This window comes from Falco punctatus (genome assembly GCF_963210335.1).
Source record: "Falco punctatus genome assembly, chromosome: 2".
Classification (NCBI taxonomy): Eukaryota; Metazoa; Chordata; class Aves; order Falconiformes; family Falconidae; genus Falco; species Falco punctatus.
Genome location: NC_137581.1, coordinates 31,612,864 through 31,640,477, shown reverse-complemented (window position 1 = coordinate 31,640,477; position 27,614 = coordinate 31,612,864). Strand labels below are relative to the sequence as shown.

The following is a 27,614-nucleotide window of genomic DNA, read 5'->3' as shown; positions in this document are numbered from 1 at the left end:
TATTAAAAAAATAAGTTTAATAAAGCCTGTGCTTAAAATAGCCAAAGTACTGTATGAAAAAAAATTGCACATTTGATACCATTTCATCCCTGCTTTTCAACCACAGGATAATATGAGGAGTATGTGATGTTATTGGAGGGTCTCTTGAACAGGGCTGATTTTCCTAAGCTATCAGAGCTTCTCACAACCAGGTGAAATTTTCAGCGTACACATGGTGGTTGTCATGGCAGCTGCTGACCGTCAAACACCGCTAACCTTTTCATTTGCTGGGCTGATAATTCCCTTGGAGGTACCATCCAAATGATGTATTCCTATCGTGACCATTGAATAATCCTTAGCCATCATTTTTGCCTCTTTTTTTAAACTCTTCATTTGTGCTAGCTGGAGCTGGCTCGAATTATATGCAAGTGCTGGGATAGTGTTCACTAAAATCAGCTGGAAAGGTTTCTTCTCCTCCTTGTAGCGACACTGAATGTAACGAGAGAAAGCTGAACGGTAGGTTTTATTGAACAACGTATATACAAGTGGGTTGACAGCTGAAGAAAGGTAGCCAATCCAAACAAATACATTAAGTAGTCCTCCAACGACTTCTTCATTGCATGACTCCTTGCAAATCACGGCCATCACATTGGTGATGAAAAACGGGCACCACATCACAACAAACAGAAAGAAGACAATGCCAAGAACCTTGGAAGCCTTCTGCTCGTTGCTGATGGATTGCATGGTTCTCCTCCCAGAAGTCCCCACTTCTCTGTTCAAAGAGCGCTGAAAGAGTTTCTCTGAGGACAGGGAGCTCTGAGGGAGGAAGCTAAATGAAGCAAACTTGGTCTTTGGGCCAATGTCATTCACGCATAGCATAGCTTCCTTCTGCAGCGACTTGATAGTTAAAAAGTAGGTGACCACCATGATGGTTAGAGGGATGAAGAATGCCACAAAAGAGCCTACTAGGACAAAATTGTCATCCACAAGTAAGCAGCTGCCTTTCTTAAACACTTTGGAGTCATCTTGTAGTCCAAAGACAGGTATAGGCATGGAGATACCTGAAGGTAGATTAGAAAAATAAGAGGTTAAACACAGTAAGAAACCCCACTATTTCCAATCTCCAAGAAAAAAAACCCCACACTCTTAGCTATATACAGATAATTTCTCAAAGAATAAATGGTTATAGGACACAAGTGAGCACTAACAGATGGACCCACAATTGATAGATATCCCAAAGCAAACTGAATTGACACAGGGGAATGAGCTATATTGCATCTCATGTTTCAGCAGCGGCACAATGCTAGTCCTGTTCTTGTGACATTTTACTGGGGCTGTCCTAAGAAAAGATGCTGTGTGAAACATTCATCCTGCAGATGCTGAATTTCAGGAACTAAATGTGGTCTGCTAGGCTCTGACATTTGTACTGCCACCACCTTTACAAGGTTCCAGCAAAGAAGGGCAGAGGAAGAGCAGTGTTACAGTTTCAAAGTTTTTTTGCCGTTACTCTAATCTGAATTCCCTCTCTCTTTCACAGAAACCCCAGCCACAGGTAGAACACATGTCCTTCCATACAGCTGTCCCATGACACCTGGTAGCAACAAAAGCATAAAAAACTGCTTTATACCCTTGGACCTTGGGCCCCTGTAATGATCTCCAGACTTGCCTCTTGGTTCCTGCCACCTTGGCAAAGGCTTTTATTAACTATGATCAAAATGATACTATGTTTGTCTTTTCTGGGGCGGCTTAGAGAGTGGTCTTGGGCTGTTTTTATAAGAGAATTACAAGTGTTCTGAGTACTGGTTTCTGATTAGGCTGTGAAATACTGCTTTTAAGAGGAAAGATCAGTTTTTCTCATATCTCTGAGAGTAATCTTTCATTGGCTCTTTTTCTGTTCTCCCTGTAATCTCCATACATTTGACGACACAGTCTAAATGATAAAAAAAACCCCAACACTTTACATGTCAATAGCCAGAGGAATGACAGGGATATATTAAGCACTGACATACCAGATGAGGCAGCCTGAGATGTGGTTCTCTGTGCAGGACTGCAAAGGTCCATTCATGGTATTGCCATCTGCTACAGGCTGCCCTTTCAATGCACAGCCCCGGAGGCAACAGCAGCCATGCAAACTTTTTCTTCCCCTGGAGCATGTGCTGTGTCCTTGCCCTGTTATGAACAGCAAGGCCAGGCTGATGAAGTCCATTCTCCTTGGACTGCTTTGTCTGATTCAAGCCCACTCAGCCATTTCCTCAGGGACTTCTGCAAATGCTGCTAGTGTCTCAGCAAAATCAAACAGCTGCTCTTGCTTTGGTTGTTGGGTTTGGGTTTTTTTTTTTCAATATTTGTCTCATCCCCACCCCCCAAATGGATACTGTGTCTCCAAGAAAGGCAATATTCAGACAGTGAAAAAGATGATGTGCTGTGAAGACAGCAAAAGTGGAGTTGTGAAGCAGAGAGCGATAATGCAGCCCTCTCTGGATAAAAGCAACGAGGAGTTTGACTCCTGCAGAAAGTTAGCATCATCTGGGAGCTTCAGTCCCCTTTGCATCTTTGAATAGAAATTTCAGATGCTGTATTTGGCTTCTGAGGAAGAAAAAATTCATTAGGGAAGAATTTCTTATGATGTGAGGATGATGCTGTATCCTACCTTGTCCCTTGTGTGCCCAAGAATGTCCTTACTGGTTCACAGTTCAGTCTTGAAACTCATCCCCTAACATTAGCATTTCAGTGGTACTTCCCTCTACGACCCTTCCTTTCCTTTCTTTCCACTCTGGTGCTTAGACAGGGAACCCTTTAAAAGCACAGGCTGTCTCTTCATTTCACACATTTCCAGTGCCCAGCACAGCCGTTCCAGTCCTAGAGGGAGGCTGGGGAGTCCAGGCACAGTAAAAAACAATAATAATGACAGTAATAATAATAATAATATTAGGCTATTATTCTCTTCATATGTTCCATTCCTTTGGTGCTTCTGGAGCTTCTACAAAGATATTTATTTTTCTAACACCATGGCTGTTTATTTTTCTAACAACACTGTAGCTTTGTCTGCACAGGTCAATTTACAAAAGCACTGTTCTTATCTGCCTGGGGCAGAAGCTGGTGGAGACCCTGCGGTATTGCCCTTTCTGTTTCTGCTGCGCAAGCCCTAAATGCTTGAACCTGGGCTCTGAGAAGCCAGTGAGTGAGGTGCAAGCAGCTCCTGCATTGAACTGATGGAAATCTCCAGTGATGCCAGGAAAGCTGCTGCCTAAAAAAATCTGAGTCAGTCCGACTGACAGCACAGAGGGAGAGGTCAGCTGCAAGGAGCCATGTTGCCCAGCCATGGATGAGTAATCTGGGGCGCGGAATACCTCCAGGGAAATGGGGAATGCTTTGACATTCCTTTTCTTTTTTGGATGAGTTGAAAGATGCTGAAGGCACCCAGCACCTCCCAGCATTACACTCCAGCTGCGTGGAGGCACTGCACTAGTCAGAGCAATGCCACAAGCTTCCCGTCTGGTTCTGCCCTGCACTGATAACAGCAGGGCTGTTTTTTCATTTCATTCAAAGACCTAGTGTGAGCTGCAGAGATAAAATAAACAATGGCGTTGACAGAGTAAAAAGATGCCTTTCATTACTACAGACCTTATGGTTCAGCTGTATCAGGGGGCATGGGAGGAGAGGCAGCAGCACTAGAAAGGAAAATTTTAGCACAATTGCAAGCTTTTTCAAGTAGAAGTCCAAAGTCAGTTACAACTCCTCACTTGAAATACAAGGGCAGCAGTTCTCCACCTGCTTTGTTTTGTTGTTATCAGCTTCTGGAGATTGGCATCTAAATCCAGATTTCTGGCTTTAAAAAATGGAAATGAGTTTCAGCTTGTAGCTGGAGTTTTCACATTTCCTTGTCATTCTTTTAACAAGCGCGAAAGTGCAGGTCACAGCAGAGCTGTAGCTGGCACTGGTCATGTTAAGTTTTTCTGAATGACCGTTCAAGGTGTTTTTCCCTGCAGCCACGGGTAACTGGCCTGTATGCAGTCTGGAAATACCAGAGGTACCACGGTTTGGTAGCAGAGAACATTGACAGCTGTAAGCTGCTTTTTGTGTACACCCAAGTTCTGCTGATGCAAGGGGTCCCACAAATGACACTGTGGCATTCCTGCATGGAATAAATTAACTTCCAGCCCAATTTTCTCTTTTCATCCCTCTACAGGGACTAAACTCTTTGCTCCTGTGCCCAAACAAACAAAATTTGTCCGTCTTCAACAGCTAGCTTCTGGCTTCTGTAGCATGAGGATAGCAAATTCCACACAGGGACCAAATTCAAAGGCAGTCATGTTTAAACTATAAATAAAGGAGCTTCCATGTGCAACCCATGTCCACTATTTTGATAGAATTTTTAGGAAGTATCAAACGTGGCCAAGAATGTCACCTACATGTCACTCAGATTTGGTCAAGATCAGGCTTGTCCCGTAGACACATAACAAAAAGTCCTGGTCTAAGCTGTATTAGCATTATTGCAGCTGACTGAATTCATTCTTTAAAGATTGAAGTTGACTGATCTATTTCATCTTGATGATTCAGGTATATAATTTCTTGCTGGTTTTACTGTCCTTGCTTTCCAGCTCCCCACTCTTGGTGACTGTGGATGTTTTAAAAGACACAGACTGTGCCTGTGTATTCAAACATCAAGAGAAGAAAATCAGCTTCACAGGAAAGGATCATGCAGAGCTACCAGGTAGGGACAAGCAGGTATTTGGGAAATGGGCATGTGCAAACAGTAGAAACAGAGGAAACGACTTGGCAGGGCTGTTACCGAACAGCTGTTCCACACCCTGTCCATGCCACATCCCTGGCTCCCTCTAGCTCAAGCTCCGTCTGGAAAAGGTCTTGACATCCCCTGAGTGCTTTTTTATGGTTTATCTTATTCTGCTTCCAAACCAAACTAAGCTGAAGCATGAGGAAGCACTCACCACAGAATGGGAGCATCCATTCAAGCCCTGGAGGTACATTATCCACTGTGTTTCCAGTTGACATTTCCACTTATATCAGAACATTTTCCCTTGTGGACATACCCTAAATATTATGTTCCTCTGGTAGAAGGCGGTTTATTCATATAGCTTGATTTATACACGGGTGGCTGTTTCAAACTCTATGGACTTTAATAAAGTGTAAAACAGAACCCACACAATACAGATGAGTAATAAATCCTGCATTAAACCTCAAGCATTTGGGCACAACTTCAGAATGACAAAAATCTCTTGAAAACATCAAAGGTTAAGAGGTAAAACAATAGCATCCTTCTTGTTGTTCTCTCAAAAAGCCTGGAAAAACTGACAAAGGTTGATTTAGTGGTACACATTGCTGGGTCGCAAATCTTCAGAGGTATGCAGCAGCCATAAAACCACTTTAACTAGACAGCTAAACTGGGTTTGCAGCTACCTTGAGCTGCTGAGACTATCAGTGAATCAAAGCCAGAATTTACAATATGCCCTGCAGGGTAGCATACTTGGGCTGCTTAGGATGAAGAGAAGTCAAGGTTCCTTCCGTGAAGTCTCCTTCAAGCAGAAGCTGTCAGTCACATGCTTTCACCTCACATATATCCATTTCAATTGATTTGAATACAGATAAGCATTACTATGTGCCCTAATAAATGTCCAAGGAATAGGAAATACCTTTTAGAAATGTCATTACAGTTTCTAGACAAAATTCAGCACCTTTGTTCAACTTTGCATGAAAAAGAAAAAATTGCCCCAGCTCAAGTTTTAGCAGTCACATTGATTCAGACATACTTGGGTTATGGGCCAGATGACGAGCCACTGCACAGAGATGCACTGTGACACTAGGGACTTCTGAAAGAATTACTGCTTGGAGAAGCCCAGTTGCTCCTTCAGGCAGCTCAATGGGGCAATATTGTCTCATTTCTTTAGAAAAGCCCATGCCTGGTATCTGGTGCCTTTCTGTACTCAGAGAATGTCCTCCTTTGATACTTCTGCACATTCAAACAACAAACTTGTTGTAGGATGTCCATGTCCATCCACATCCTACATCCCAAGGCATAAAATGCATACAATGCATATCCTCAGTTTCATGTTGTATAAAAATGGCCTTGGTGCAACACAGCCATCACATTATTTCAATATTTTGGACTGAAGTAACCACACAAAAGAATATTCCTTTGGGCTACCACGGTGCCCTGTGTGGATGTTTGGTTGCTCTAGGAACATATACCACAGTGAACCACTTGTAGGGGTTCCCTGTCCTCCTCTGAGTGTCAAGGATGCAAATGTGTCTGAACTTCATATCAGGAGCTGGAGTTTAGCAACAGCTACTTCTGAGCTTTTGCTTAAACATTGTGGAAGAACCACTCACTCTGGCTCCATGTCTCTGCTTGGCGTGTGGCACTCACTGTTACGGGAGTCAGGGTTTCCACAGAACTGCAAACACTTAGCTGATTTCTGCATGCACCTGAAAATGTTATTTCCCAACTGACCATTTCCAGTCATGACAAACCTTTCACTGTTATAATTTTCTTGCTGCTCAAATAGTGCCAGCCACATTGCCAATAGCAAGGGTGTGCAGTTTGCTGATGGGTGGCAGTGTAGAAGCAAACATTTCCACCTGGGGAGAGGGGATGTTGAAAAGTTGTGGGTGGATTGGGAATCACCATCTGAGGCTTCATCTAGTTAGTATGAATGTTAAAAACCCTCTGCCTTTCCTAGTCAGCGTGGCAGTGTCCCCTGCATCCTGGGCTAGAATTTCTCCTCATGTGTGAGACAAGCGTGGACCTCTTCTGTAGCGGTAGGAACACATGTTGGTGGAGGCGGGAGTGGGTGAGGAGCTTTCTGTCACATCCCCAAATAATAAATTCCCACATAATATTTGCTTTCAGATGGATTTCCTCAAGAGCTAAGTGAGTCACGGTGCTAGGGGAGCACTGTCTCTTTTCTGCATCCCAAGAGGCCATCTTCACAGGGCTGGAGTCAAAGTGGATCTAGGCATTTTCCCTATCACTGTCTATAGGCCAAATTTAGTTTTTTATTCGAGGGCACACAGAGAGCTGGTTTTCTATATCTTTCCCTTGGTACACTTCATTTGGTCACACATGTTATATTTAATACAACTGAAAGGAAAACTACATTATATTTAACTTCCCATAGGGGGTGCCATGTAATGCTTGGATTATTCTATAAATTTTGAAATGGCTTTGTTCTTGGCAGCTCAGAAAATCTCTGAGGAAACATGTTATTTAGCCTAGTAGGAGATATATTCAATTCTTTTTATGTAAGAAAATGATTGCAAATGATCACTTATAATAATGTAATGCCAGAAATCAGCTATTTCATTTTAGAAAAACAAAATCAGAAAAGTCTCAGTGTCTTACTGATGTTTCTCACTTATGTCCTCAGTCCTGAAGCCTATTTCTAACAAGAACAGAGATGTGTCTCTCCAAATTAACTTGTAGGAATGCAATAATAAGTTAAATAGAAACAGAATTAAAGGAGCATTACAGGGAGGACAGAGCAAGAAATGAAGGACACGTGTCCCTTTTTGACTCAAATGATTAGAAACCCACGCTCCAGAGTGGGCTGAATTATGAGAGAGGAAACAGCTGATGGAGTTTCTTACTGATTTGGTATAATCTCATTCACTTATAAAATGTGCATGCAGCCCTATTTCCTAGAGGCAGCAAGAATCCAACTGTAGGGAGTGGTTTCTTTGCTCTCGGCTTTAAGTGCTGTTCCTGCCTGCATGCACCTCAGAAGTTCTGTGTCCTTCACATCTGGTCCTTCTTATTGCCTTGTTGGATTTTCCGATTGTTCTGAGTGTTCGCAGAAGACACAACCTTTTGCGCAGTAATTTCCAGTGGAGCCTCTCCACTGTTACAGTCTTTGCTTTTTAGCTAATGACATTTTTGGCTTGGGCAGAGGCTTCTGCCAAGGTGCTTATTGGCTTCTCTCAGCTATGTCAAATCAAGAGAAGTTGTTACCCCTCTGTGTAATATGATTACCCAGTCACTAAAGGGTCTAACAGAGGCATATAGAAGTCTGCATTTAGCAAATAGCTAGAAATAAATAAATAAATATTTATGAATGTCCAAAAAAATTTACTTTGAAAAAGGATTTAGGGACTGGGGATTTCAGATCATGCCATTTGTGTATGCAGCAAGGAGCAATAGTAAACAGATCCTGGTGGTTTCAACTGAGCAAGCTGAAATAGAGAGTCTTGCTATTACAACCAAACCCTCTTAGTTTACTGCCAGCACAGGTCTGCACAGGCTGACTTCATCTTCTGCTGACTGCCGTGGGCAGAGGGGAGGCCTTCAAGGGGTGAGAAATTGCTTGACAAAGCTGTTCTGCCTGGTCTGGTCTTTCATAAGCAGCAAAGCAGTCACACTTCCCAAAGCTAGTCTTGCTATCTCATTTGAGTATTTTTTTATTTATTTTAAAGTAACTTCCTTATGTGCTTGTAGGCAATAATGTCCTCAGCTCTTGACTGCATATTGCCTTATTTTAGCTGAAGCTCTGCAGTGCTTCTGTCTTTTGTAGATCAAAAGTCTTTCTGCTTGGAGTTAGCACATTGGTGACCTTTTGTATGGAACACCTGCAGGTAAAACCTTCACCTCTATGGCCAGCAAATATGTGTATGTTCTTGATCAGTAGAAACCTTGTAAAACTGAAACACTTTATCAATTTATACAGATTTTTTCTTTTAGATGACACACACATACATTCCATCTGCTTGTTCACTACAGCATTTATACGCACTGAGGCACAGAGCTTTTCCTAAATAAGTAAGAAATATCAGACTACCCCATAAATAAATTCTTGCACAATATGGCTAAAGGACAAAGTAATGTACCACATGCCAGATTCTTCCACAGGTCTCCCATGAATTCGATGAATCTCCCTTTTACTGTGCTTGGTTAGACCTCACGGTCTGATTCTGAATATTTTAGGGATGTTAAGCCTGGAGAAAGATGTCAAAAGAACCTGGCCCTAGACTCGGCAAGTGTGTCAACTCTCAGTTCAAAAATAAATCTCTTTTCCTTGTGTAGATTACTGTGCAAATACAAGTCACCATAAATGCATCTACAAGGAAGAAGAGGGAGGCAAGAAGGTATCTGGGCTTTTGCAGCAGAAGAGAGGGCAGAGCTGTTTAAATCCAGGAAGTCCAGGAGGTTAAAAGCCAGTAACAGAGCCTAAAAATCCTTTTCCTATTTACTGATCCAGAGGAACCCATTCAGCCTGACCTCCAGTAAGGAGTGTGCCATCATGCCATGTAGAGCAAACTTGTCCACCTGAGAAAGCATTATTCCTGTGTTCCCCATGTGAAAACTTAGCCCATCCTTAGAGGTGGGACAAAGAAGTGTTTATGGGAGGGATTCAGCAGTGTTGTTGGCACCGTTGCCATGTCACATCTGAGGTGAAATTGCTTGTCTTTTGTCCTGCTCAGTCCCATGTTTCCCAGCTTATGCTGAGAGCACACAGACAACTAGTGTCAGTGGCAATGCTGAAAAAGCACAGAGAAGGGTAAACCCCACTACATACCAGCAAACTGTGTGGAAGCCATAACTTTCTTCTGCTGGGAGCTGGGCTAGGTTAGATTTGCATCCGGCAAGAGGCTTCTTTTTCTCATTAGCCCTCCCTCAGGCCAGCTATTCCTGCTACGTTCTCATGGGGAAGTGCCTGAAGAAGAGGAGGGCAGGGAGACCTGCCTGCAGCCTCGGGTGCATTTTAAAATCTGAGAGTATGAAATATTACAAGGACTGGAAAGGCATGGGTACTCTCCATCCTACTTGGCTTAAAGGCATGTGGATACCACGTGTCACATAAAAAGAAGCAGGGCTGAAAATAAGCACCAATTTCACAGAAACACACACCCATCTGCATGTGCCCACATACCTGCTCAACTAAGATTGCCAACTTTTCTAAATGAGTTACAAGCTGTGTTTTCATGATCTGAAGTCACCACTACTTACGTCAGCCTTGTTTTGACAACAGTGTCAGTAGGTCGTTACAAACATTGACAGTCCCCTGAGGACCAGCAAGGCCAGTGCTGTGACACCTTTAGCCTGCACTCTGACAACGTGCCAGTGCTGCTGTATCTGTTAGCGCAAAGGAGACGTCCTGCCAGCGCTCAACTGCATAGGGTAGAAAGGGTGTAGGGTAGCAGTGGAGGTTTCTGCAAGTTTTGTATCCCTCTAGTTTGTCAATAGCATTTATATCTTCAAATGGGTCTGGTGAAGTCTCCTGGGAGGGTTCCTCCACCTGTACATCGCTGGTCCTCTATCCCAGCACTCCCAGCTGGGACACTGGCGTTGTATTTCCAGTGAGGCTGACAGGGCATGTGGCCCCATGTGCCAGCCCTTCTACATGGACTCCAGCTTGTTCCGTGCATCTGACTCCACTTTAATCCCCACCCCCCACCTAGGAAGACCTGCTGGGAGGTAGGGTGGAGATGGCGTGTCGCATGCACAGTGCTTAGAGGAAACCAAACCGCAGCTGCAAAAATCGAGGGGGGGGGGGGGGGAGTTTTCTAATGTAACAGTATAAGGCTTTTAAAACCTCCCACCCTGTAATTTAATTGCATTATTATTTACAATACCAATTTATTTGCAGTCTGATCTTTGGTGAGATAGACACTTATCACTCTCCCGAGCCTGGAAAGAGTAGAGAGTAAGGCGGTGTCTGGCTGAGCGTGGACAGGAAGCCGAGGAAGCGGCTTGCCTGGAGGATGCTGGCTGAGTAGAGCCAAAGCTCAAGGTAGCCAGATGGCAGCTACAATCCTGCTGTCAGCTGGGAGTTGGGAGGGAGCTGGGCTTAATGTTCTCCTCCAGGGGACGCAGGCTGATGATGGCTGTGTAACCACATCGTCCATGGTGATTAGAAGTGATTAGAAGCGAGTGACCTTATGATAAAGAGCTGAATATTTAGTTTGAAAAATTGCAAGAGGTGCCCTAGGTCTCCAGCCTAGCTCTACGCAGAGGGACAAGGTGCTGCTTATTCTTTATTTAAAGCTCCTGGATGGACAAACCTGCTACTTCTGTGGCTCAGCAAAATGCAGCAAAGCAGGTCAAACACCCTTTTTCCTTTTTGTATACTCAGTTAATGTTGTTTAAATTGCATTGGTGTTTTTAAGTTCCCTGTAGCAATGGTTTAATTTCTACTCGAAAGAAGTTACAAATTTACAGTTGTCACTGGCTTAGGTAAATACATTAATTTGAAAAGGAAAAGAGCCTTTAAGTGGGATCAACTCCAGCCACTTGCGGTATCCCTCTTGTTTAGCGCAGGACCTTTTTGTATTCCATGTCAGATGGCTTTGCAATGTTCACTGTTCAGGCCCCTAGGAGAACAGATTTGGGGATAATTGTGCTTTGAGAAAGAAAGAAATACCATACGTTTGTAACAGGATCTTTCCAGATCACACGTTATCAGTCTGCCTTTTTAGCTATGAAGATCCTGAAGGCTCCTCAGGGCTAGCTTATAATATACTATACATGCTACACACACAGTAATGTCTAAAAAAATTGTATAGTAGCAATAAGCTAGAAATTACAGAAAGATCACAAGTAACTACTGTGATGTCTCCTGGAGCAGTCTGAGTGACAAGATCCTCTACTATCTCCGTTTTTATACTTCCGGGCTTTTAATTATTACTGGGTATGATTTGTTGAATGCTGATAATTTACTTAACTCTGCCTTAATCCTCCAATGAACTGAATAGAGATCTCTTTTGGTATCTGAGATTTCTCCTGCAGTTCTGCTTGACCTCATTGCGTAGTTTAAAAGGAGACTGAATGTAACTATGAGATTAATAATAACAATAATAATAATTTTAATTTTAATAATAATATTTATTATTATAGCATTATCTTACTTTATTATTATTATTATTATTATTTTAGCAACTATTTTGCACTGAGTCTGAAGGCACAGACAACCCAAACTGTAATTCTTCTGAATTTTCTAGACCTCAGGCCAGTTCCCACTTTGATCCAGATCTTCGTCTTGTCTCTCTGTGCCTCCTTTTGTGATTGCTTGCAGAGAGGCTGCTGATTAAGCAAATAGTCTACTTCTAACTAGTTATATAAGGAGACTGCACCAATGGCTGGACAGTTATTGGGGTAGATGTCCTCATGCAATGGATAATTTGGAAGGGAAAACAGGATGAGAAGCAGCTTAGAAACCTGCACTGCTCTGAACATCATGATTCAGGATACTGTACGTGATGTGTCAGTGCCTGGCCAGTATATAATGCCCTTCACCCTGACGGAACTGCTCTTTTGTTAAATCAGTCAGTGCCCTGGTCACATTTAGAAGATGGCAGGGTTGAAAAAGAGATGAAAAGGCGATAAAACATGCCTGCCCATGTATCCCATCTACAGGATGAACTGCCCTTGCAACAAAAATTGGCTGCTCTGAGTGCTGGAGGGATCTCCTCATGTCCTGCAGTGGTATGCAAGGCAGGTCTGGTTTTACCCTGGAAACATTCAACCTAAAACTTTTGAGCACTTTTACGCTTGTAAGAAGAAATCTACAAGCTAAACCCCATGCAGTATTTTTCTTACTATGCTCGGTTCAGCTCAGTCCATGATCCTAGCAATAGCGGTCAATTTGACATTTGGAAGCTCAGATCAAATACAGAATCATAACAAGGGTTATGTACTACCAAAAGAAAACAAGTCTTCCCAGTGGCTGTGATTTACTTGTGACATAAATGCCAGACTGAATGCTGTGAAATACACAGCTCTGATTTTGATCAGCCAAAAAACAGAGCCTTTATTGTGATATCTTAGCCTACTTTTAGGACGTCATAGGACTTTGACAGGCTGTTTTCCATCAGTGACTCTGGAGGACATCATAGGCAAAACCAGCTGACAGGTATTTCCAAATTTTTTTGTAGGTAATTAGAAATATGTTGAGTCATCTCTGACAAAACCCCTGACACTTATTAGCTGGACTTCTACCTAGAAAAGATGCCCATGGCATGGGCTGGGAAATGCATGGGGAAAGTTAATTGCAGACCAAGTGTGCAATAGTTTGCAATGTTCCTGTTAACAGGGGTAAATGTAAGGATTTTTTTTGTAAAACAGAATTCTGTGATATGTATTTCTTTCTTAACATTATAAAATGTAAGATCTGTCTTAAATAATTTTTTTTAAATACATGAAAGAAGCTGTGAAATTGCTCTCTATAATTTTAAAATGAATGGAAATTTGTTCTTGACATTTTCTTTTATGCCATGTAGTGCTAGTTTAACAACATTATTTTTAATTTAGAAGGCAATTAAATGCAATTGCAGTGTACAGCTGACAGAGTTTATAAATCCCAACATGATTCCTTGTGCACTTCTTCTCTGCTCATTTATATTGCATGTGGCTTCTGCTATGTGGAAATTCCAGTTCCTCTGGTAAGAGATGCTAAAGTAATTTCTTGGTCACTATAAGATCACCTTTTGTGCATGTACTCTTGTAGAGACCTAGGGGAAAAAGATCAGACCAGGCCTGCAAACATGTCCTTTCTGCATTTTGCAACACCTCACACAGTACTTTCTGCAGAAAAGAGTATCCTGCGGTAGGATCTAGGCTCATCATTCCCTCTCTGGCTGGGGAATCCATTCTGGATTCTTGTAGGTATTGCACACTGTGCTGGGTACACGACTGGCTAAAAGATAACAGCTTTTCGGAGGAGGAGTAACTTATAATAGGCACTGTACTGTTACTGCCTTTTTTCTTAAAACATTCTGTTTATCTGTTTATCTACAAAGAGAGTCTGGCTGGTTATAAGTCATATTGCCAACCATGAACAGTCACTTATTCATTGAAGAAACCTGACAATAGGACCAGCCTGGTCCAGTTGAGCTTAATGCTTCTCTGCCATTAGCTTCAAGGGGAAGAATGGTTCTTGTGGTCTTCAGGGCAAAGACAAGTGTGTTTTTTTTTAAAAAAAGACAACGAACAAATTCTGCCATCAGTACTTTGACTGACCAGATTCTTTCCACACAGCTCCGCTATTTAAAATACAGCTCTATAATTTGAAACTTGCCTTTTAAAAAAAAAAAAATAAGTAGAAAGGCCACACATGAATGTTGTGACCACTTCTCATTGCTTTTTGTACCAGTAAAGCAGAATGTTTCTTGCAAAAGAGGTGCTCACAAAATGAAAGTGTGACTTTTTCATAGGCAAAATCCTTCATCTCCTCCTGATAATCAAGTAATTACACAAAGAAATTAGTAAACGTATGCATAGTAATTATTCTTCATTTGACAACACATATGTGCTGGTATAATGCATTCTTCCCCATCCAGATGTTTACTTGGTTGCTCAGTGTCTCCAGTTTGGAAATGTGGCCCTATGGATTTTTATGCTGTTTCTTTATGTCTGTGTTTCCAAATTTGGAGAATTTGGAAAGCAGTTCAATCATTACTATTCTTTTCCGCATTTTTGCATACAGAAAAGTATAGTTTATTAACACCACCTTGTCAGATAATGAAAAAAACCCCATATACAAGTTCAAAATGCAAGTTTTTTTAACTTTCACAGATATGAGAGGAAGGTACGTGTGGTAAGCTGTTGGTCTGGTGGATGAGATGTGTTCACTCTTCTGGAAAGAAGCAAAGGATTCTGTTACATGGGTAATATGGGAATAATTTACATCAATGAGGAAGGTAAATACGGTATTTATGTCTCCTTCTCAGAACCATTTAAGTAACATCTCATAACCGGAATACATGTGCTAGCCAACTCAAAAATGTGCATCACAGCACAGAATGTTAACTTCCCTCAGACAACCTATGGATGAAGTGCTCATTTACTCATTAGTTATCACTGCTGGGGGAGTGATTAGTATGGCAATAAACTTTCTACTGGCATAATTGTTACTGACTACCAAAACTCATATATTGTGTCTCTATAAAATAACAAAATGAAAATCCTACTTCTGTGAAATGGTGATGAAGCTCTAATACTTTGTTCATGAGATTTTGTGCCATGGCCCTTCATTATAGTTAATGCAAATTTCTCTATATGTTGTGTCACAACTTTTTGACAACATTTTTCTGGCATTTTATTTTTATGGTGGCAGCTACATCCACAAATGGAGAAGGTCCCGGAGGATTGCCCAAACACAAAACCTAAAATGTTTGCTCTTGAAATCCTCCAGCTGGAAAGAGCAAACAGTATGTTCACTCTCTAGGAGATGATTTCATGAGTATGATTAAAAAACAAAGAAATGTTAACTAAGGAAGTGATTATAAATACTTCTAAAAATGCAAAGCCAAGTTTTGAATGACTACATGGTAAAGAGAGTAGTGTAGCAGATATTTCCAGTTTAGCTCCAGCACTTCCAAATTTAAATGCTCAACTTTAAATCTATATTGTCGAAATACAGTGCTGTGTGTAATTATTTGCAATTTTATGTATTTTGGCAGTGTATTCCATATTATACCAAGTGGTCTTTTACTATGCCAAGCCATCCCTAAATTAGGCTTGAATGAACTGGCAAATTACAAGTATGTCATCTGGGAAGGATGGAGGATGTGGTGGATCTGGAACAGGGATCCCCAGCCTGTAGCCCCTTGGCTATTTGTGCCTTTTGAAAACAGTAAAGGGACTTTCAAATGAAAGCTGTCCTTGGCAGAAGGAGATGTGAGCTGAAGAAGGCCAAAGCTGTCAACAAACCACAATCCAGAGACACTGAGACTTGTACTTTCCCAATCCCAGCTGCTTCCCTGGCCCTTTGTACTCTGTAGAGCAGCAAGAAGTCATGCAAAGAAGTTGCAGGCTGCCTGGGAAGGAGGGGCAAGCCTCTATGTCAGCATAAAACTTCACACTGCCAAATTATCAGAGGGCTCAGTTGCACTGGGCTTGCACCAGTGGTAAATTTTTGCACCCTGCACTTTGGAGAATGTTGCTTCACATGCTACAGTATTTCTCTATTTTTGAAGCCTTGGAAGCAACAGCAAAAATTTGGAGAGTTATGCAGTGGGGGATATTTCACCAGCCTCATCCAGCTCCACTTTGGACTTTTTTTCTGCATGAAAAGTACTGAATAAATCTAAGTTGTTAGTGACTGGGGAAAGCAGAGATTGCCTGAAGGCAGTGAACAGATGTGTAGGCTGAGTGAGAAATGATAAAGAGAAAACTCAGCTAAGAGGATTTGTGCTTCATCAAACCTCACATTACTTAGACCATTAACAGAGGAATAGAGAGAAATAAGGACAGAGGAATTACATATATAATGGCTTAACATTCATGACTGTAGTTCTTTTATGAGGCCCTTTCGAGGATTTTTAAATGAGAGAATGAGGCATTGTTGGCCTCTTGCAGAGCAATACATTTCTTAGGTCCACTTAGGACTCAAAGGTGCTTTACCTGAATTTTTCAGCATAAGCTCTATTTACAATTCTATAGATTCCAGTCAAACACTATTCAAAATTCAGCTCTGATTTTTCTAGGAAGGGGAAATGCATGGGCTTTTTACACCTGTTCTCAGTAATGACCTCTGTGCTTTAAAACAAATGGAATGATTTTCAGGGTTTAATGGGCTTTTGCCTTCAACAGCTACAAATAATCTAATTATCTAGCCACTCTGGGTAGTGGATGATTTAAGAATTAAAGACATGATTAGAATCTGTTACAGTAATTAGAATCAATTTTAAACCAATTGCCTGTGGCATTACATGGTCTAGCAAAAGAAATGCTGCTGGCTAAATGCTTTTCTTCCACTAAAGGCAAACCCAAATATTAGTACATTTTTTGTTTAAACTAAGAAAGTCAAGATTTCAGAAGTCAAGTAAATCAAATTATCTTTTTTTTTAGGGTGTTTTAAAATACTTAATACATACTTAGTATGTCACCGAAGCCAACAGAAGGAAGACCACTGAGTGACTGGTCTTTGGAACAAATTGACGGAATAAATTTGTGAGTTTAGTGAATAAAAGGAAAATTACAAATTTGGTGAATGGAAGTGTTATTGCTTAGGTAAATTAGAAGTCATAATGAAAGAAACATGGGTAGATTGGAAGCAATAAGACAACATCTGCAAGCCCTGCAAATCAGCTAGAAGCATTTGCAGGAGTCAGTGAGCAGGTGGATAATGGTGATCCAACTGATATAATATTCCTGGATTTTCAGAAAGCTCTGACAACACTATGTCAAAGGGTCTTAAAGAAACTAAGCTCTAATGTCAGAAGAAGAAAGATTCTTTTGTAGAAAAAGGATGGGTTGAAAGACAGAAAACAAAGGGTAGGATTAAACAGTTTGTTTCCACAGTGAGGGTGGTAGAAGGTCACGTCCAAGAGCCCTCTGTGGTCATCAGCGCTGTTCAGCCCATCCGTGACCTGTTTGTGTGAACACTGGGACTGAATAAATGTGCTGGCAACATGCAGCTGTTGGCTGTAGAGAATTGCAGAAGGTCCTCATAAATCCCAGCTAATGAACAGCAAAGTAGCAAACAAAATCCAGTGCTGAGAAGCAGTTGTACATTAGTTTGGGGGTAGCCCTAACTAGATATGCAGAACTATTTGTCATTACTCAGGAAAGAGAGGAGGGCCATGAAAATGGTCAGAGGGCTAGAGCACTTCTCCTGTGAAGACAGGCTGAGAGAGTTGGGGTTGTTGAGCCTGGAGAAGAGAAGACTCCATCTGGGGAGACCTTATAGCAGCCTGCCAGTGCCTGAAGAGGGACTACAGGAAAGCTGGAGAGGGGCTTTTTATCAGGTCTCGTAGTGACAGGACAAGGGGCAATGGTTTTAAACTTAAAGAGCATGGGTTTACATTGGATATAAGGAAGAAATTTTTTTACAGTGAGGGTGGTGAGACACTGGAACAGATTGCCCTGGGAAGTTGTAGATGCCCATCATTGGAAGAGTTCCAGATCAGGTTGGATGGGTCTTTGAGCAACCTGAACTAGTGAAAGATGTCCTTGCTCGTGGCAGGGGGGTTGGACTAGATGATCTTTAAAGTTCCTTTCCAACCCAAACCATTCTCTGATTCCATGAGTTTGGAGTTAGTGAGCTCAATGTGCAGGGATAGTCCTAAAGATCAAAAGAAAGGTAGGTTTTATTGAAGTGGGAATTGAGAACAAGGCAGGAAATATTACTACACTACATGAATTCATAGTGTGTCCACATCTTTAATATTGTGGTCTGGCCACCTATGTCTGAAAGAGAATGTAGAAGCACTAGGAAAGATTCAGAGAAGGGTACAAAGATGACTTGGGCACAGGATACTACCATACAAACAGAACATAACTAGATTTGGACTCAGCCTGGTAAAGCAGTCATTGAAGGGGGCTATGCAGGAGGATGGACTAAGGATTCTGACAGTGAGGGAGCTATTGAAGGTCTCTGATCATCAGGTTCCCACCCTCTTCCCCTGCTAAAATGAGCCTCTATGCAGGGGAGCAAAACATCTTTCATTTCTTTCTCTTGCTTTTTACCCTCCATCTCATACATCATGAAAGTTCACAGTGCACCAGCTCAGCTGCAAATTGCAGGAGCAAGGGGAAGCCAAAGGATATCTAACTGAGGATGGAGGGCAAACGCTTGAGAAACTCCTGCCTCTCCAATGAGATAACAGCCACACCATGCACTGAGGAGACCGTGTTGTGCCTGACAGCGGTGCCACCTATAGCCCTATAGCTACGTGAAAATGCAATGAATTAAATAATTTATAACCCTGCCACTCTAAGTAGCACTGAGAGCCTGGAGACTGGTAAATGATACATAAAGTACCTCTCTGTTCAGAAAGCACTTCTGTTAGTAAATGATACAGAAAGCACCTCATTCTTTAGAAACCATTTCCTACCTATTCTGAGCTGAATGGTGGCAGATCAGGAGGGCAGGGTCAATGGCTGACTGACAGCAAGTTGCACGGGTGATCTGGGATCTAGCAAGGTTCCTTATAACACTGGCATTTTTCTTTATTCTGTTAATATAGCAACATGCCATAGTGCAAACTCAGTCCAGCCTGGCAATGACTAGCTCAGCAGCTTCTTTATAGCTTGCCATTTATTTGCTTCTCTGTCTGTCCTCTGGAGTACATCAGATTTGCCAGAGCTCCTTCATGACATGGTTGCCAGACTGGGAACCAACTCGTCTTCCTTCAGCTTGTCTCCCCATGTCCCTTGCTTCCATGGGACTAGCAAACCAGCTCAGCACCGCTTCATTCCTGCACACCATAGTGTGCTTGCCTGCATTCATTTATATCTATTTAACCTACTTGCTTTTTTGAGGGACAGGTGATGTGTGAATGACATGAAGTTTACCCTATCAGCCCACTTACTTTCCTGACATCCACTGTTCCCTTACATGTGTCCTTATTCAGCTGCAGTAAAGCAGGACACCGTCTTCTTCACTCATGCCACACTTGAGTTATTTCCAATAAAATAAGTTGTATTTTTCAGAGTTCTATAAATAGGGACCATGTTGCTATCACTTGCCATAGTAATAACAGATAACATCTGTGGCTCATCTGATCACTGTGAGAAGAAAATTCTCTAGAGAGCACAAAAGGTGTTTTTACAATGGGTAAGATGCTGTCAGTTATTACTGCAAAGAACAGTCCTGACTTTTGAAATGAAATATCAAGATGTCAAAGAACTAAGCCCTCCTGCTACAGGACCATAAACCATGTTCTAACTAATAGGGCTTAAATAATATTTTTTGTGGATTCATTTTAATAGTAAGCTAATTCAGATACTCTGACAGTGAGCCCATGTCTGAGGAAAGATGCTGAGCAGCATGAATCACTAGGTTTCCCCTGGAATGGTTGTTCTGATCATTCTGTGAATTTATTTGTGTTTAAAAAGGACAATAATTTCACACACAATAAGCATAGGCACCACTCACAAAGGCAGACAAAGACAGTACATAGAAATTTAAGGAATGCTTGACTTTTTTCTATCAAATGGAGAATGCACTGAAAATGCTGGCACAGTGAAAAAAAAAGCATAGTGAAAAACTGGACAAAGTAATATGTTTTCTACTGGACTGATAAAAATGTGACTGTAGAGATATAAGGTATGATTCATCTAATCTAAATGAAGACATCTACATCTGAATTTCTCTAGGCTTCCTTCATATTTGAGAGGTAACTAGGTATTTTTAGGGTGGAGTTCACCTGGCCTGCGCCGAACATCTACAGCTGAACAGCTGAATGCACCCTAGAGCCAGATGTGGTGCTGCTGAACCTCATCAGGTCTTGGAGGAACTGTCCTCCTGTTGAAAGAGGGCTCCTGCTATTTCTTACTGCACAGCTATTTTAAGTCATAAAAATCCTAGACCGCTTTTTCTCAGACTGTGGGTCAGGATCAAGAGGGAGGCCAGGAGACCATTCAGAGTGGCAAGCTGGCAGCAATCTCCTTTCCTTCCCCTTGGAAGAGTGGTAACAGATTACAGTTAACACTTGGAATAATTTGTATTAGCCAGGGAAGCAGCTAATTACATTTGATTGCTGGCAACACCCATCTCTTCCAGGGCAAAGAGGGATTTTTTCCTGCTTCTGAATAAATGAGCTGCCAGTGCTCAGGGGGTGTACGAAACCAGATGAGCTGAAAGGGAACCGTGCTTCCAACACGTCTAAGAAGCACTGCCCCAGGTGTGTGAGGAAATCCCTGGTGGCATCAGTCACCAAACTCTTCCGAACTCCCATGCTGTGAGACTGCCCTGGACCAAGGGTGCTGCCACCACGGGAACGGAAGAGCAATGCTCCCATGTCTGGTTTTGAGCCTCTGGGTTTTGCTAGTGCAAAGAGGGATTAATCTAGCGAGTCATTCAGAACACTATTTTAAGCTGTAACTCTGAACCGTCCTGTGGAGAAATTCCTCTCATTTTGGGTTTGCGCAGAGCGTCTAATGCCTCCTAAATAGGATGCATAAATACCCCACCATATGCACTGAGAAAGGCAGAAAAGATCTGCATGTATGAAACATTTGTAATCAAATTACCCTAGTAAGAAATTGGGAACAATAGACTTACATAAAACAGGGTTTTGGGTTGTTTTTTTTTCAGTTGAGATAAATTTTTCTTTTCAGACATTAAGGTAATAATGGATAATCAATATGGGAAATAAACACATCTTTAAGACAAACCCGAACCCAGTAGTCAGTTCTCCTACACTTCCTGTTGTTGTTTTTGATTTCCACTGCGTAATTACCACATTACAGCACTTCTTAGACTCTAGCAAGCAAAATATTGCAGGCAGAGAATACAGTTTTAGACCGCAATATATATGTCAAATCCTCTCAAAGGCTAGAAATCTGCAATTACATGCTGAAATATTGCCTCACTTACCAACTGATATGGTCCAAACAGCAATTATTTTTGCAAAGGCCTTAGTTCTTGAGTTAAACCGGCTGTGATGGATGGGGTTTCGAATGGCAATATAGCGATCCAGTGAGATGGCACAGAGGTGCATGATGGAGGCAGTGGAAAAAAGCACGTCCAAGTAGATCCAAATGGCACAGAGCTTTGTCGGTAGAGGCCATGTGTATCCTGCACAAGAGAAAGTTGACATCAGCTAAGAACATGTCATACATCTTTTGTTGTGACACGTATGTCTTAGTGCCTGTATCCTTCTAGTAGGAGGTGGTAGTAAGTGATGTCTTCAACAGAAGCTGCCTGATGCTGTATCAAGAAACCTTTTTTATTTGTTTGCAACCTTCTAACTGTGTAGCTTTTGGGATTAACTCTGCTTCTTTCCCAGGCTACAGGCAGTGTCAGTTTTTTTCTCTTTTATTCTATTTGCGTAATGCTAATGCTTGATGTTATGATTAACCAATTCTGGCAGCAAATCTATGGAAAGAGAAGCAATTTTGTCATTGTAAACTTGCAAGCTCTCAATTTCATTTTAGGACTTTTTATCCACGTAATTACTACATAATAATACCTGCTGGTATGCAAAGCCATCTAAATTCTGAAACTGAAACTTCAGATTTAGTGGCAGCTGAAGAAAAAAATGCATTTTATTGCATACCAGTGATATTTGTCTCACCACATACTTATATAAGCATATTCCCTGTATCAATAAATATTGATAGGCTCCTCCACAGAGAGCAATCCAAAGCAAAGCATTAGTGTTTACCAATATCCAATCCTCTTCTTAGCTGCAAATTAAGCCTTCTCTTTTTCCTTGTTCTTTCCACTAGCCTTGAAGAATAATTGATTGCTATCCTTTCTGGAAGCTATTGGGAGATGGCTATCGTGTCTTGTCTAGTTTGTTGGTTTGTGTCTTTTTTTTTTTTCTTCGAGACTAAGCAAAGCCAATTCCTTTAACTTTTTCTTACAGATGATGCTTTTAAAACTTTTGTGCTTCTCGTTTCTCTGCCCTGAAATCTATTTAATTTATCCTCATCTTGTTTGTCATTCAGTGACCAAAACAGGGCTTTGTATTCTTGCAAAGGCCTCCTGACTGCTAAGTGAAATACAAGATTGCTTCACAGGAATGTCCTTAGTTACAAAACCTAGAATTATGAGTGCCTTTTGTATAAAAATGTCATACTAGTGATGCATGGTTAGCTTATGATCCGTTTTGACAGTCAGATCTTATTCAGCTTTCCTGAAGCCTGGACAAACTTTCCCAGCAGTAGTTGGTTTGCTATCTTTTTCCTTAGTTGTTATCTTTGAATTTATCCTCACTGAATGTTATTTGTTCATTTCAGATTTTCTCTTCAGGGGTCCAGATGATTGTTGATGATTCTGATCCTGTCCCTCTGAGTGCTTGTAACCTCTCCCAGCTTGGTGCTATTGGAGAGCTGTGTAACTTCACGCTCTACACACTAGCCAAGCTGTTAGGGGCAATACTGAGCAGATCCAGGCTAAGCAGAGCCCTGCAGGACCCCCATTCAAAGGCCATTCTAGTCCTGCAGGCAATCACTAAAATCTCTCCTTGAAGTAAGTTTTGCAGTTATCTGCGTCCTTATCTTGTGGTGATTTAATTTAGAGCATATTAACCAAGCTGCCCATGACAGCGTGTCATGGGCAATGCCAAACTTAGTGTTGTGAGAACACGCTAGTATTTGGGGGAGTGCCTGTCTCCTTGGAAGATACAGTACCCGATTTGCAATAGCAGGAACAGAGGGAGAGGCAGAGAAGCGAGGTCTGTGCCTAATTGATTTTAGTCTTGGTAGGCACTGAGGAGACCTATTTCATGGTGCTCTTGGACTGCTGTAATATGAACTGATCCTGACAAGCCATACAGCATTTATGGGTATGTTTTATCTTGTTTTCTGGTTTTCCAGTGGGGAGTCTGGTCTCTGGGGTGTGCTACGTGAGGGCGGGCTTTCTGGGGCATGTCTTCCCAGCAGCATCTCTCTGTCAGGCCAGGACAGTTTACAAAGGGAAAAGCGATAAAGTATTTTTACGCTTGACGACATGCATCTGTTCTCTTGCTTCAGTGGCCTTTGGGAAGGCATTTGTCATATCCTTCTAGATCTCTTGTCCTTGCTCTAAACCTGGATGGGGCAGGGGTAAAACAGCATCCATCAGATAAACTACGCTGGAGACTACAGGGCCAAGATAGGGAAAAGTACATGAGAGGAGCCAATTGTGGATGAAATAAGAGTTAGGAAGGGTGTAGACAGTATCCTCCAGGAAGACCTTGGGACATTTTATGTGGAGCATGGTGCAGGGCACCTTTGTCTTGTGCTGTGCTCTGACCACTGTCCAATTCACCCCTTGATATATCCAAGGGGAAACCAAACCAAACCAAACCGAACAAAACAAAACACAGCTGCAATTTAAAGACTGGGTAGGCAGGAGAAGTTTTACAAGGTCCAGGATTTCGTGTGGTCCATGAGAGCTCATGAGGTCCAGGAGCTCATGTGAAGGAGTTCCATACAAGGGACAGGCAAATGAGGCTTGTCATCTGTACATTTTCAGGTTGAGAGACTGAGAGGGAGGGCAGGTGGCCCTAGGATGAGATAAGATTTTCTTCCTGATATATCCAGGAGAGGATAAATATTTTCTCACAAGGCCTTTCAGGTGAGGAGGCAAACAGGTCAAGCTGGCCAGGATGACTGGGCAGGAGGTACAGGAAAACTGTTTTGAGCGAAAGGCTAAGGAATTGCTGTAAGGAAAGAAGAAAGGAGAGTCTGTAGGCACAGGCAGTTGCTGACAAGGCCCTGTGCACTGTCCTGCCTTCTCAGAAGCACATCAGCCGAGACCATGCCTGGGCTGGACAGGAGCCCTCTGAAATGCCTGGTCCTTCCACTGCAGCAGGGAGTTATGTAGCATCTGCCAATAATCCCTACAGCTGCTCCACACTTTTGCTGTCACCTATGCATGGGACAAGTCTCCAAGGCAGGAGCAACAAGCATCCAGCACCCTATTGTTTTGTGTGGGAACCAGCACTGTTGTTCAGCTCTGTGAGTTTTCTGCTCTGTGGGCATGTCCACCTTGGCAGGACTTGCTTGGTGTCTTTTCCCAGTAGAGGCTGGTGCTGCTGGGTGGATGGAGAAGCCTGCCTGGGCCAAAGGATGCAGGCTGGGACAGGTGCATGACTGGTGTGACTGGGCACCCAAATGGGAGTTTCCACAGTAGCTGTAAAGTTCTCAAGAAGGAAATAATCTCTCTTTTGAGCAAAACAGTCACAATTCCCCTTCAAGGTGGTGCAGAGCGGGTGGTGGGGCACACTTGTTCCATAGCCTCTGAGGTGCCCCGGCAGAGCAAATCAAGTGCAAAGCCCTCAGTTTGGGCTCAGGACGACAACGCAGGTGATGTGGCTGAAGCTGGGCAGCTGAGACTGAGCAAATGCTTCTGTGTAAGGTGAGGTTTCCCTGCGTGCCATCACTGGTCATTGTGGAGGATGATGGTGCACCATGCCGAGATGGCTCTTCTGGTACCTCTGTGCACCACCAGATGATTTTTCACCCCCAGTTACCCTGCAAAGGCCTCCCCTTCTTGACCTTGCAAGGCAAAAAGCAGGGGGAGAGGAGGCAAAGCCAACATGCTCCCTCCCCCATGGCTTTAGGTGCCTGGCTGCTCCTCCACTCTGGTGATTGCAAAGCAGGGTGATGCAGCCTTCCCTCTGCGACAAGGGTTTCGGCTTTGCTGTGTGCAGGAAATCCTGCGTCCCAACCTCCAAACCACTTCTGAGCCTCAGATTTCTGGCACCTCTTTGCTTGGCAGCAGAGCCTGGCCAGCAGGAGTCCCTGTTGCATGTCTCAGAGAATCATGCAGGATTATAAAGGTTTTTGCTAATCTCACCCATCGGACGATTGCTGCTCCCACGGCTCTGGTTTACGCTGTTTCTTCCACCAAAGGTAGTTGCATCACTGATGCAATAAATTACAAAGTTACACCATCACTGATGCCAAATACAGTTTGCCAATGTTACTGAGGGCAATCTGCGTAGAAATACAGAAACTGGGAAATAAACTTCCAGGTTTCTGTATGAAATCTCTCTTAAGTCACAGGCTCGTGCTTGGACCTGTATTCCCAAAATAGTGAAGCAATAGAAATCTTTGTAAACAACCTCACTTTCCTCCTGATGTTGCCTGGCTTCTCCTTGAACTGTAGCAATTCAGTTGTGGCACTGGAAAACTCAAAGTTTAGGGATTATAACAGCCTGACTATATTAGTACTGAACACAGAGGCTGCTGCTTTTTTTCTACGTGAGCTATGCTGGAAGTGATTTTGGTGAAAATGAGATCTGCTGTTAATCATCTGCAAGGTTACGAACTGTAAGTCATTATTCACTTAATTTTTAAATAACTACTCTTAAGAAATCATAGCTTTGCATTTGTAAATTTTACTTAAAATCAGGTAGAATTCATTCCCATCCATTTTTTAACTCCCACAATGTTTATTCCAGCATTTGCTGGTAAGTAAATGTCTAAGCAGGGTATTGGTGTTAAGAAAATTCTTTACATTTTTATTACTTAAACAAGAAAATTGAAGAGGTTGCCTACTTTGAATCTAAAGGTAGGCATTAGTGCTTCTGTGCATATTTGCAGAGCAAATTAACTGACAGGACCCTACGTTCTCATTAGGAATATTGAAAATTATGAGCCAGGGAAAAAACTGAAAGAATAGCAAGAACAAAGCATCTTCGTATACACTTTGAGACAATTCATCCAGCAACTAAGTAATAAACTGATGATCTGGACTGTGTTTAAAATGCTTGTAACTAGAAATAGAAAGTAGGAAAAGATTCAAATACTTCACCTATTTTTACATCCATTAACCAATTACATATATTTCAACTTGTATAGAATGATTAATTTTTTGTGTGGTAACTAAATGAAATAACAACAACAACAACATGTGCATGCAATGTTTAAAGCTTCTTAATACATGCAGTAGGTTACACAGCTAATACTCACCGTACAGTATGGTTAACATTGACACAGGCATGACAAGGAAACCCAGCAGCATATCAGCTATTGCAAGTGACATTAGAAAATAGTTAGTGGCATTCTGTAGTTTTTTCTCCAGTGACACAGCCATGATGACAAGAATATTTCCAGCAATGGTTAAAACAATCACTATCACTGTCAGCAAAGCTGGCCAGTTTTTCTGTGAAAGCTGAAACAGGGAAGAGTAGCACGGTGGACTCACGTTACTTTCACACGAAAGATTGGTAAGGTTTTCAGAGTCGACAGTCAGGTTAAAAAGATGTGATATATTAATCTCTCCAGCTCCATAAACATTTCTGTAAAGTCTTCTCTCATGATTTATTTGTATTAAGGAGTTTACAGTTGGGTTCACAGAGCTCTTCTCATCACAAAGAATATCCATTGCTAAGTCCAAAACCGGTGAGATAAGTAGTGAAAAATAAGAAATGATCACCCTTTGTCACCATCAGGGTTTATATTCCTCAGCTGTCCATGCCAGAAGTTGAGGGAGCACAATCTTTTGTCGACTGTATCTTTGCCACTAGTGTGATGTAGAAAAACATACCAGAATTACTCCAAAAGCTGAAATGTTTTGTTTTCAGTTCCATCGGAAGTCCAGCGTTGGCGTACATTGAAAATCCAGGTGAAAAGCAAAACCAAGCTGTAGGATAGAGAATGTGGACTTGAGGCTTCAGGAGCAAAAATGTTGGAGAAAAAGAGAAAAAACTTTTGCAGCCACTAGGACTCCCCTCTGGAACTACATATCTTATTGCTATTGGTAACCATAATCACACAATTTTAAACACAGCAGTATTAAAATAGCTTGCCATACAAAACAGCAGAGCTCTCGCTTCCCTATTAAGAAAGTTGATTAAAGATTCCATCCAGCATCTTTCTCTTGAAATAATTAGGCATGCTCTTATTTATAGTTTGTCTTCCATGATATGGCTGATAGTGTCTGACTCCTGTTTATTCCAGCATCATTTTCAGCCTCATGTCAGAGACTACACATTCTGCTCCGTGCTGACTTTTATAGCTAATTATACCTTTTGGCCCAGCCTGGCTTCAGAATGGAAATTAAACAACAAGATACTATCATAAAAAAAATAGAATTTAAGGAAGACTTACATTGTACTTCAGAGCCCACTCTCAAACTGCAATTAGGTGCACTTTATACCCTGATTTACCATATTCTTCACTGTGTTTAGCCAGTTTTGTGTCCTTTTTCTTCAGCCTCCTCCAAAATGGTGGTGTTTGGAATAGTTTTTTGACTTCTAAACTGCACACTTGAGTGAAGCCGGTTCCTGTGCTGCAAGGCTTG

At 42.0% G+C, this 27,614-nt stretch overlaps 1 protein-coding gene across 1 annotated transcript; it reads right to left on the bottom strand.

Moving 5' to 3' along the window:
- On the bottom strand, positions 1–27,475 carry HTR2A (5-hydroxytryptamine receptor 2A). The gene is made up of 4 exons (XM_080375826.1): positions 27,422–27,475; positions 26,282–26,954; positions 21,252–21,452; positions 1–1,040 (listed from the first exon to the last, which is right to left on the bottom strand). Exons 2-4 carry the CDS (start codon positions 26,694–26,696, stop codon positions 241–243), a joined length of 1,416 nt encoding a protein of 471 aa, XP_080231952.1. The 5' UTR covers positions 26,697–26,954; positions 27,422–27,475; the 3' UTR covers positions 1–240.
- Positions 27,476–27,614: the final 139 nt, after the last annotated feature.